The 12,363-nt window shown below is 41.6% G+C and overlaps 1 protein-coding gene across 1 annotated transcript in view; it reads right to left on the bottom strand.

The window, feature by feature from the left end:
- Positions 1 to 5,806: 5,806 nt before the first annotated feature.
- Positions 5,807 to 12,363, bottom strand: part of LOC110967615 (protein diaphanous homolog 1) — a 49,965-nt gene continuing 43,408 nt past the window's right edge. Inside the window, exons 14-17 of the mRNA XM_051954707.1 lie at positions 11,767 to 11,831; positions 9,949 to 10,128; positions 7,394 to 7,921; positions 5,807 to 5,968 (exon numbers count right to left, since the gene is read on the bottom strand). Of these exons, the coding sequence (XP_051810667.1) occupies positions 5,807 to 5,968; positions 7,394 to 7,921; positions 9,949 to 10,128; positions 11,767 to 11,831 (935 nt within the window). The remainder of the gene's footprint in view (positions 5,969 to 7,393; positions 7,922 to 9,948; positions 10,129 to 11,766; positions 11,832 to 12,363) is intronic.

Raw genomic sequence — 12,363 nt, 5'->3', positions numbered from 1 at the left:
TTAAACTTAAGCACTGGTAGACATAAACATTTAAATGTACACACAAATACACAACACCAAGCACAGCCTATAAACGACAAATCTTTCATTTGCAGTGCATAACTGATTACTGGAGACCTAATCTATTTAGTCTACATACAGGATATATATACATTTAGGCATTCTCTCTGTGATTTTTATAGACAGACTTTCACAGCAGAGGGAGGTCAATGTCTGGTCTGGCGCCCCTTAGGCCTGTTTCTCTGCTCTCTGCTGGTGATGTGGCTCTGTTCTCTTCATCTCACTCTGACTTTCAGCACTGGCCAGTCTACAGGAGAGTATGAAGCAACTGAGATGAGAGTCAGTACTACTGACTTTCAGGACATGGTTCCCTACCACAAAATGACTGATTGTTCCCTACTAAGTTCCAACCCTCACCTATCAAAAGGGTCAGATGTAAATAATCAACATGGGGACCACCGCTGGGGAGATGCACATCTAGACTAACATGTTTAGCTTGATTTCTACTCGAACTGAACTCTGGAGAAGTAGGGAAACACAGATGGTTGGATCTGTTCACATATGTGTGTCACTCACACAACCCTGTAAAGAGACCATAGCTGTAAAATCAGGTAACCACTGGTGGCAATAAGGTGAAGAGAAAATAGGGAATACAGATATAAGCAGAGAAATAGCTACATCAGAAATGGAGCAAATACGAGAGAACAGAGGGAAAGCAAAATGTGATATTTTTCCAAGCTCCTCTTACAGCATTAGTGACCCTTGCATTAACCTGCTTCTCTTTCTGCAGTCCCAGTTTGAACACTGCACGATTTATTAACACGGCCTGCAACTGTAGTCTACACAAGTACAAACATACACACGGAGATATACACATACTTACAGCGATGCTACAACACATTACACACAAGCTTTTTAAAGCCAATACTAATTTAGCACAATTGCACAGGCGTACAGAGGCTTGCAGAAACACTTTTACGGCTTAATACAGTGTGCACATTCCTCATTTAGTCATCTAAGTGGTTTATTAGTACATATTTTAAACAGTCTCAGGAGACTGCAGCTCTGAGTCTACACATCCCATAAACTGTTATCTAAAAATCTCCCTAATTACACACAATCAAACACACAAATGAACACACACACACACACACACACACACACACACACACACACACACACACACACACACACACACACACACACACACACACACACACACACACACACACACACACACACACACACACACACACACACACACACACACACACACACAGAATATGCAACTCACACATCTCTTGGCTTTAACTTAGAGAAAAGCCAAAAATGGAAAAACAAACATCTCCTATGGTTTGTGGTTGTATTATCAAACCAAGAAGCAGGAGAAGACAACAACAGGAGGTAAGACAGGAGCTATTTGTCTATTGGTCATAAAAAGTACAGCCTTCCACTTTCTTATCTGCAGTCATTTTTAACAAAAGAATGACACGTGACCTGAAACTGCGTTACTTTTTCAGATGATATACCCACAAACTATGTCACATCTTTGACTGACCAAAGAGGAAATCTGTGGGAGCAAGATTCATGCAATGTCATGGATGATTTTCGTGGGCGTGTCCAGTAACAAGACTGTTGTAAACGACTGTGCTAGAAATGCAGGAGTCGGCGTAAGCTATTTCATTAGCATAGAAATTCTTTGGCTTACAATGACCTTGAGCCAGTGCACTAACACAAACAAGCACCAAATGTTGTGATCTCTCTTTAGCAGAAGACCTAATGATCTAATCAACACTGCACCATAATTTTCCATGCCTCTCGGTCTTCTATTGCTAATATATTACATCTGTCATCCCTTTAACTGATTGGTCTACAACACTACTGAGGCCCCAGGCAAGCAAGCATGCATACACGTACGCACACTTTCTTGCTGATTGGTGGCTCATTAAGGTGAAAAGTGAATGCAGTAGACCCAAGAGAAAACTCAGCAGATATGTACATGGATTCGCACAGATGCACGCACACATACACATACCTACAGAGAAGGAAATTGATTTCGGCAGAACACAGGGAGATCAAAAGGCTTATAATAATTGGTCTGTAAATGTGGCAAAGCTCACCCACCCACTCTTTCCAGCACATACACCAGCTTACAGACACTCTTGCACTGACAAACATGCATTCATCCACAAAAAATGTGTTTGTAATTTATAGGAAGTGAATGCAGGAAGGTGCTGTAACATGTGTAGGTGTGTTTTGCAGTAATACACAGTGGATGGCATCACAAAGGGCCTCCTTGGGGTAGGAGGATCACCACCAAAAAAGAGAAATGAGGGCGGCATACTACAACAGAGCACAGAAACATGGCAAAAAAAACTGAAACACAGAAGAAGGAATGGTTTAAAGGCTGGAGAATTGGGATACGAAAATGATCCTCCCATTATGAGGATTAATAACTGTATATGCTCCTGGCCCTTTTCTTTCCCGAATCAAATTAATCACCACCGCTCCCCCTAGCCCAGCCTTTCCCTCTCCTCACTGTTCTTTTATTTCACCCACCTCCTTTCTCTGTCTCTCATTCTTTTGCTAATTGGGCTATCTGAGGTGCTGACTTCAAAAGGCACCTGCTTTGCTAAAGTCTGCAAAAGTGAAAAAGGGACTATATATATATATATATATATATATATATATATATGAAAATAAATGAACAGTGTACAAATTCTAACACTGTTCCAGTCAACAATGTGCAGAAAAATCGACCTCTGAATCCTGATCAACAGATATTATTCATTATCATGAAAAGAAAGTAGAAAACAAAAGAGCACAAAAATGAGAAATAAAGAAGCAGTAGCTTAGGGGAGAATGTGGGAATAAGTTTGCTGCCCAAAATCTTTTATGCTAAACTAACCGATTTATAGCCACGCATGGTATCATCGCAAAAATTAGGTTGTGTCCAGTTACAAATAGTTTTATTTGTAATATCGTCTCTGTACAAGGCCTTATACTTACAAAACACATAGCAAAAAATTGTCTTCTTAAACATGCATGGCGGTAAAATAGTAAATAAAATTTCTTAACTACTAACATTGCAGTGGAATTTGGATAGTGACACACTGATACTGCTTTGTGAATATTTTAATGAAGCTTTAAATAAAAACTTACTCTATATAAAGCCAAACAGAAGTACAATGATAAAGTTAACTATAATGTCAACCTTGGTTCAACCACAATCAAAACCCAGTAATATAATAAATTGTAGCATGAATTCTTACAAAGAATGTGACAACTCAAATGTATCGTATAAAAAGCTATGCTTCAGCAAAACAGACATTTTTCACCAAAAATTTACCTCTACCAACAATATAGTTTATCATCAATCAAATGAGCACACTGGACCACAGAGACACAGCCAGCAGGTAGCTTGCAAGCAGGTCTGAAACAATATGCCCCAACAGCTCACAGAGGTGCTGCCTTACCAAAAAACCTGGAGCTGAATTTACTGACTACAAAATGCATGTTTCTCATTTCCCATGTTGACCATCCTAAGACGGTCTGCAGCACAGTACTACTCAAAGTGGCCTCGGCTGGTATGTTATTTGCAAGGCAAGTAGTTTGAGATTAGAAATGTGAAAGTTTTAAGGAAAAAAAGTCTATACGGGAACAAATCAAATCATGTGGAGCCTTTTTTTTAATTTTACAGCTGTAGCTTGTGCAAATTATATTCTTGCCTCTCAGAACCAAATTGAAGACATGAAACCAAAAAAGCAGCTAAAGAAGCACATTACAAAATCAAATCATTATTCAATTATCAAACAAAGACTAAGCCATTTCTTAAAACAGTCAGAAAATGCTTCATCTAATAAAGACAGTAAAGGCGATCATTATCTTCAGTGAATGGTGTGGAATTTGTACCAGATTTTGGAGCATATATGTTTTGTTAAATTCTAGGATATTTAACGGTTGAAGAGACAGGAGTAAAGAAAGATATGTGGCCAAAGCCAATATATTGAACTTTACCCTTTTTGTGTCAAGTGATAACAAATAGAGACATACAGGATATACCTACAGATATACAGACTGAAAATGGAAGCAACTACATAGATAAAGAGAAAATTTCAACATAGATGTGTGTGGGCCTGTATGCAGCCAAAGGGCGTGTCTCCCACCATCAGCTCTCTGCTCTTCGACCAAGCAGCAGAGGTCAACACCTCTGACCCTGCCCAGAGCACACTCACCCTCTGCACGTCTGTTTTCTGTGTGGGTGTGTGTGTGTGTTTGTAAATCCAGCTGCTGGGCAGCTAATGAAGAGGAGGAGGATGGTTCAGGGTGGTTCAACGGTGGCTTGGTGTGGTATTGGTCTACTTTTAGTGGGTAACGAGGAATGGGCGGCACAGGAGGAGGAAGAACAGGCAAACAAGAATGAAGATGGGCTCCCAGAGGAGAGGGGTAAGGAAAAGGAAAGAGAGGTCAGGAGAAATGTAATAGGCCTTGAGCAGTGTGTTCAAGCAAGAGAAGGAAGGACAAGGGGTGAAGGGTTCAATTTGCATGACCAGAGCTGGTGGTTTATTGGGCATGTGTGGATGTAGTGTGCCAGACACACAAATGTATCTATACCAAACAGACACAGTGCAGATTAAACCACATGTGCTCACGAAAACATAAGATGCTTAGACAACAGCTCAATAAAATCCCAGTATAATCCCAAAGACTGTTTTATTCCTAACTACCAAATTTAAACAAATTCAAAACATGGCCAGGAAATCAACACCCCTCCCTCCCACACCTCTCTCCACCCGACCCCAACCTTCCTCTCCTCCACACAGGCAGACATACAGACAGGTGTGGGGCTATGAAAAGGCCACGGCGTCTTTATACAGAGCACTCACAAAAGGTTATTAGACATCATCCAGAACAGGCGGCTGTCTTAGCCAATAAAACAGGGGAGGCATGGGTGGACGGGCCAAACGGAGAGGGAGGGTCAAATTGTGGCGTGACAAGCGGACGTTAGGACTTGCCATACAGGTGAATGCAGATGGGACAGCTGCCAACTCTGACATTTAACTGACATCAACAGCTAGCATCAGCCATGTGTGCATTTACACTCCTGTTTATGTAAGTGACATGAGCAAGAGTCTGTGTGTGTATATGATGTGTACTCAGACTGAAGCTGAAGGTCATATAGAATTATATACACATCCACACACACTGTATGCGAGTTTCTGATGTCCTGGTTATGATTTGAATATGGAGGAGTTGGAGCAGAAGGCTCAGTGACACTGGGACAAGGTGATAGGAGTGGACAGGTGTGTGTGCGTGAGCGTACGCCCGAGTGTCAGCGCTTTGTGCCAGGACAGCAGGTGGCTAGTCAAAGGACATCAGTGACCTTCTCCTTATCCCTCCCTCTATCCTTCTCCCTTTGTCCGTCTCCCCCTCTGTCCCTGAGTCCCAATTCATCTCACCCGGTAGCGAGTGTTTAGTCTCTGCACAACAAGTCATGGGCACATTGTGAAGATGAACACAAACACAGGTGTGGGTGGTTTATTTATGAACTCGTGTGAGATGCTGTTTTGGCACAGTGTTTCTGAATAATGTAAATGTGCAGTGTTTCCTCCAAGGAGAGGAAGAGAAAGGTGAGAAAGGCTAGACAAGATATGTGAAAAAGACCTAAATGTAAGTCTATGTGCAATGCTCTTACCTTTAGTGGCTGGAAGCAGAGGGGGATTGAAGTGTAGACATTAAGTCCAGGAAAGAGAGGGGGGATGTGGGAGAGGAAAGCACAGAAATACATTCTTCATTATTGTGAAACTCAACATGATAACTGCAAGTAGTAAAATATACAGACTACACACTTACTCTTAGTCTGCGAGGAGAAGGCTAAGGTAAGTTTGGCAAACAGTTCATTGTTTTCAAATTGGCCCTCTTTTGCCTTGGTCCAAAAACTTCCCTCAGAGAGGTCCTCTGGTCCAATCTACGATAAAGAAACGTCAGTATGTGTGAAGAGTGGAAGACAAGGGGGTATAAATGAAGAAGAATCTTATCAATTAGATAATCCTATCAGCAAATTGACAACATTTTTCAAAACCATGGCACCTGGCAAACAATGAGATGAGTAAACACAGAAGTGAACATAACAAAAGGAAAATGCAGGGGCATGATAGCAGAGGAAGAGGATGAAGGAAGGAAGGAAGGAAGGAAGGCACAAAGAGGGAAGTGAGAGCAGGAAGCAAGTAGTCATTTTCTCTAATCGTCACACACTGTCTCTACTACAAAGAGTCTTGAGCTTCACAGCTTCTCACACAGAAACGCAAAGAAATATAGGGGGTTCTACTTTTTTCCACCCCCATTCCTTTTTTCCTTCACCCTTACTCGGGTGCTCTCGCAATTAACTTTGCATGTTTTTTTTCTTCCCTTTCTGAATGTTGTTATCAAGGGAAAAGAGAAAGAGAAAAAAGGGAAAAAGAGCGAGTGAGAAAGCAGTGGTAGTAAATTTACAGATATCAGGCCATTCATTATGGACAAAGCCTCAGGGATGGGTGTAGGACAGAAAAGACGGAGTAAGGAAAGGAAATGTGATATGGGGATGAGCTGAAGGAGTAAGAAAGCAAGCAAGAGAGCATGCAAAAAGGAGGATGAGACCAAGCCAGAAAAAAGTTAATTTAAATTACAAAAGAATACCGTCCTTTCTAGCAGCAATTTAATTATCTTTCAGTGGTGCAGTTAAAAGAAGAAGGCTTATTAAAAAGCAATTTCTGTGACATCCTCGTCAAACACTCTCACCAGCCCAACAGTGTGAGAGAGAGAGAGAAGCTGATGTTGATGAAGTCTGCTGAAGCCATTAAACAGTAGCTTTAGGCTACAGAAAGACAGAGGGCCGTTTTGATGTTTTAACCATCATAGATGAGAGGGAGGAGAAGAATATGAAGCACATAGTCATGAGATACACGTATGCATGCAAGTCACTTTAGGTCAGAATCTCACTGTTAAAGCTCCATGTCAGATTTCTCTCATACTGTTGCATGCACAAAAGCACACCCTGAGCATAGTAAAACAACATAAAAACTGAATTACATACAATAGAATCTCTGCTTTTTTTTTTTTTTTTTTTACACAGTGTGTGGTAATGAGAATTAAAATACAGTATGTTATATGAGAAAATTTCAAAACTGCCATGATTTTTGGCATCACGCAAACAGTTCCTTCAATTCTTCAGTTTTTGGGCTCAGGTCAGCAAAACATTTGTGGCATAAAGTATCCACAAATTACTTTGCATAAGGGTTAATAAGCATTCAAGATAAATGTGAGCAAGTCACATAAGGACCTTGATTATTAAATAACTTACTGACAATCATCTTTGAACATTAAAAACTAATGTACCATATCTCTCAGGACTGACCTTACTCCAGTTGGCTCTCTTCAGCTGGACCTCAGGCTTGTACTCCTTTTTCGGCTGAAGCCCAAAAGGTAGCGAAGGTGGTGCAGGGGCACCCCAGCCCCCCATGCCAAATGGGGGAGGTGGAGGCATGCCTGGGCCTGGTGGCGGTGGAGGAGGACACCCAGGACCTCCAGGCGGCGGCGGTGGTGGTGGTGGTCCTGGCATTCCAGGTAAAGGTGGTGGTGGTGGCGGTCCTGGCATTCCAGGGAGGGGCGGGGGTGGTGGAGGTCCTGGCATGCCAGGTAAAGGGGGTGGGATAGGAGGGGGAGGAATAGCACAGTGCCCTGGTAAAGGAGGAGGGAGTGGGGGTTGGGGAACAGCCGCGGTGGCGTGGCCTGGTAAGGGTGGCGGTGGAGGGGCAATACCTGTATTCTGGCCAGGGAGGGGAGGGGGAGGAGGTGGAGGGGGCAGACCTGGTGTTGGCACAGGAACAGTAACCGTGACAACCTTAGTTTTGGCCTCTTCCAGATCCTTGGACAGCTTTTCAATCTGAAGGGAAATAGGTATACAGGGTAAGCCATCATAATTATTGACTAACATCTAGAACATTTTTAAACCACACACAGTAATTTATGATACTGGTAAAGTGCATTTTCTGGAGCTGATATTCATTTGTATAGACTTGGCAATTTTCCTTCCTAATAAATATATATGGCAACAGAAGAAAGGAAGAACAAAAGGCAGGGAAAGAATGATTAGAGCCTGGGCAGGATTGAGCTTTGGGAGAGATGCAGAGAGAATGGAAGACGAGGCACACAGTGAAAAACATAGCGAGGGGGAATTAAGTCCACAGAGGAATTCAAAGAAAAAGTTTTAAAGAGCAGGGCTAACTTAACCTAAATTAGAAGTGAGGATGAATTCCTTTTTTTGTCTCAACAGTGAAATACTGATTACAGTATTCACATTAGTGAGGCGGCAGTTCTTGAGAAAATTGTCCAAGTCATCAAACTCAGAGCATTACTAAGAACAGATTTGGGTACCAATTTAACTATACGATATGCAATTTACTGTGTACATGTATTGAAAAGTTTATCTTTTCTTTGTGTTCTTAGGTGTATTAAGTGTAAGCAGAGTGCATGTAGGTGTGTGAACGACTGTCTGGATGCAGCGTGACAAATTGCTGGTGTCGTTTCCTCAGACTTTGAAAAGAAGACAGTAACAGACACAAAGAGCCTCCAAGGCAGGCTTTCTTAGTGAGGCAGCAGATGAAAAGTTGGGCACAGCATCACACAGAGGGACAGTGAGAGATCTCTACATGTGAAGAAATCTTCGATGGGCAGTGCCTCAAACATAGAGAAAGTGAGCCATCTTAGTATGAGAAGCTTGTTTGATGCCTGGCTCGTGATGCTGTTGATGCTTTGGACAACTGTGTGTGCGCGTGTGTGTTTGAGCTTTTGCGTAGTGAGATGATGACTCTGCTGGCATCAGCCACATTGGATGGAGCTCATTTTGGAAGTTGTGTAGCTCTCTAAATGACAGACACACACACAAACATCTTCATGTGGTTATGAGCACACATGCAGAGGCAGACTGTTCTGGGTCACTTGGCCTGTTTGAGAGTTTGGGTGTCACTGTGAGGCAGTGTCCAGCTGGTGTGGCAGCAGGACACTGACAGCTAAACAATCCTCATCTTTGCCTCCCTAACATAGGAGTACACACACACACACACACACACACACACACACACACACACACACACACACACACACACACACACACACACACACACACACACACACACACACACACACACACACACACACACACACACACACACACACACACACACACACGCCCTGCATGTCTATCTTGGCTTTAAAAATTCTATTTGTCCAATCTCAATCCTTTCCCTTTCTTCTTCCTTCTCTCTTTAGTCAGTCTTTGTACTCCCTCATATTCCCCCGCTTTCTGTGTTTTTATTGAGATTTTTTAATCGGATTTGGCTTCTTCTCACAATATACTTTTAGTTTTGTTCCCCTCCTTTTCTGCAATGCTCACAGTTGGCTGAATCATTTAACACCAGCATAGTTGTGCATTTGTGTGGGTGTGCATAGGTGTTGGGCAACTTTTGTTGCTTGGATTTACAATACTGTAGTTCCACAGGCCTTGAAATATTTTATTTCTCATAGCTTTAGTAGTAGTTAGTGTTTACTATATATGTATGCATTTCATCTTTTCTGTTCTACAGTTTAGGTTTTTTATATTGGCAATGGCATGAAATGACCATGGAAATACTTCATGATGTCTGCTTGAGCAAATCAACAAAGATTTCTAGTAGTGTTGTAATGTGTTGAACTCACTTTCACTAGTTTTTACTATTATAATTCACTTAGAGATATCCAAAAGTTATAACAGGTTGTCATATTCAAGTTTTTTGACTAAATACTCCACAATAAAACACACACAGAGACACATACACACACACATGCACACAGACGCCTATGGCTTCTAATTGAGCTATTTGAATTAAAAAGACGTTGGCTGCCACACAGACAGAAGTGTGTGATTGTGTGTACCTCCTTTTGCAAAGTGCTTAGCTGTTGTTGTAGACCCTGGTTCTCCTTTTCTCGTTCCTGCTTAGATGTGGCCAGCTGTTCCTTCTCTTGGCTCAAGTCCTGCAGCTTCTGTTCATAGTCTCCCTCCAGTTTCTTCAGTTCCACCTGCAACTCGTGGCGTGCCGTCAACTCTGCATCAAGCTAGTACATAAATAAAGGGTGAAAGTAAGAGACACAGTCAGTCCTGAGGATCCTTATAAGCACTGCACAGTCTTTTTGGTGGCTTTAGTGGTATAAAAGTTTCAAGGGACATTATCCTAAAGGCAGGAATTAATGTTTTCTCAGATTTCACTAAGATGCTCAGAAAAAGGTCCATAAGTTCCTTTAGTGCACAGACATTGTACCATTGTTGTGACAATGCTGATATGTTTGGATAACACATATCTAACTACAACTTGCTGATTTGGGAAACATGAAAATACAATTAAAGAAAGATATTTCAATAATAAATAAGCTTAGTTTAATGAATTAGCATTAACATAACACATAATGTAAGACGACAAAACTGAGTAAGAAGGCTGCACTGCCCAGGATTTTGTGGCAGACAATTTCTCTTGATACAAAATAAAGGCTGTGTAAAAATGAAATGGCATTACCGCAGGATTAAGGTTGAGATCTGGCTGAAGGGTGAAATCTTCACATGTGAAATCATTATAAAAACAATTTATGATAAAGGCTGACTGAGGAGAGGTAAACACCAGGGCTCTCCACTAAAATATGGGAGGTAAGTGTACTTGCATGCACGACTTTTTAGGGATCCTTCTTGAAGAGGCAGCAGTCTCCATATCTCAAAGACCCGCTGAAGTCATTTCATGCAGTCTAGTGCTTTCAGTTTCAGTGTATAATTTACACTGCAAATTAGTGTCAATTATTGAGTTAGAATGCCTCAGTGCATTTGTATGAGCTCATTTCTCACTTCTACTTTAAAGCCTTCACCTTTATAAAAGAGAAACATTTTTGACTAAATTTTAATTTTCTCATTTACAAAAGTTTTCAATGATTTCTCGTCTAGGACACTTGACAAACAGGATGAGAGTATTTAAACAGATGAATACATGAACACTCGGGCACACATAACTGTTTAATTTGCAGACAGCAGATCCGTTACTCTCGCTGTCAGCGTCCTGACAGCCTTATCCCTAATTCCTGCCAAAGAGACTGCCTGCAATTACCCCATCATGCACAACTAGCACTATGATGTGTGTGGTCACTGAAAATGAATCCAAGAGTGTTCATGTAATGGGTGCTTATGTGGATGTGCGGGCATTCAATGGATATGATCCCATGTGAGAATGTGTCTCTTTATGTGTGCATGAATGAAGGCTAGTTACAGCTCCCACTTTGCAATTATCCTGTCACTGGGACAGAAACATCAGGGTAGCAGCAATCAAGGCATTTACCCCCTTGTGTGAGTGTGTGTGTGTGTTTTCTGCTCGCCTGTAATAGTATTTGTCTGTAGTGTGGCTGTCAAATGTGTGTATGCTCATTTTCTTAGTCACCCCCTGTTCTTCCCTTTTACTGATTTGTCATCCCATGTCAGCCAGACAGTGGTCGTGTAGTTTAATTTGAAACCAAATGTGTCTGTGTGTGTGAGAGAAAATGTTAGTTTTTACAATGTATGATTTTCTTTTGTGTTATCTGACTGTAAAAGCTTGCGTGATTCTTGGTTGACGCATTAATATGTGTGTGCGCAAGGCATGCTATCATTGTGTGTGTGTGTGTGTGTGTGTGTGTGTGTGTGTGTGTGTGTGTGTGTGAGAATGAATGTGTGTATTTCACCTTCTTTTCTAGCTCAGTGGCTTTGGCCTCGCTGGTTTCCACCTTGGTCTGGTCCACCATATTGTCTACAGACAAAAAGAGGGGACAGAAGAAAGGAAAAGATAGGAGGAAAAGAGGTAGAAGATAAGGATTTCGACAACACACAAGCACACGTCTGGCGGTGAAGACATTGTACCCTTCAGTCTGGCACATACTGTGTCCTCACATAAATTCACAAACAGACACATACACAGAGAGCAAGAGTCCCATCTGTCTCCCTATTTTTCCTCTTATCACAAAACTCAAAGTCAAGATCTATGAGACGATTGTAGAGGTCTCTCATTACAATAAGATGCTATGTGATGCATTCTGCTTATACACATCATTACCTTGTAAGCCTCTAACATATTCACCTTTAACTGTGTGCTCCGGTGACGGGTGGAATCACGCTAATTTCCCTCTATGTATGATAAATTTCACATCACTTTCTAACTAACTGTTATGGTCATCTCTTTTTTTTTGGAAAAACAGCAGAAAATAAAAGTGTAAAATGGTCTATGAGAAAAACATTATCGCAAAGGACAGGGTGAGAAGGACACAGACTGACCAACAGGGGAC

This window comes from Acanthochromis polyacanthus, chromosome 10 (genome assembly GCF_021347895.1).
Source record: "Acanthochromis polyacanthus isolate Apoly-LR-REF ecotype Palm Island chromosome 10, KAUST_Apoly_ChrSc, whole genome shotgun sequence".
NCBI classification, from domain to species: Eukaryota; Metazoa; Chordata; class Actinopteri; family Pomacentridae; genus Acanthochromis; species Acanthochromis polyacanthus.
Note: the sequence above shows the minus strand (reverse complement) of the source record. Positions and strands in the feature narration are given on the sequence as shown.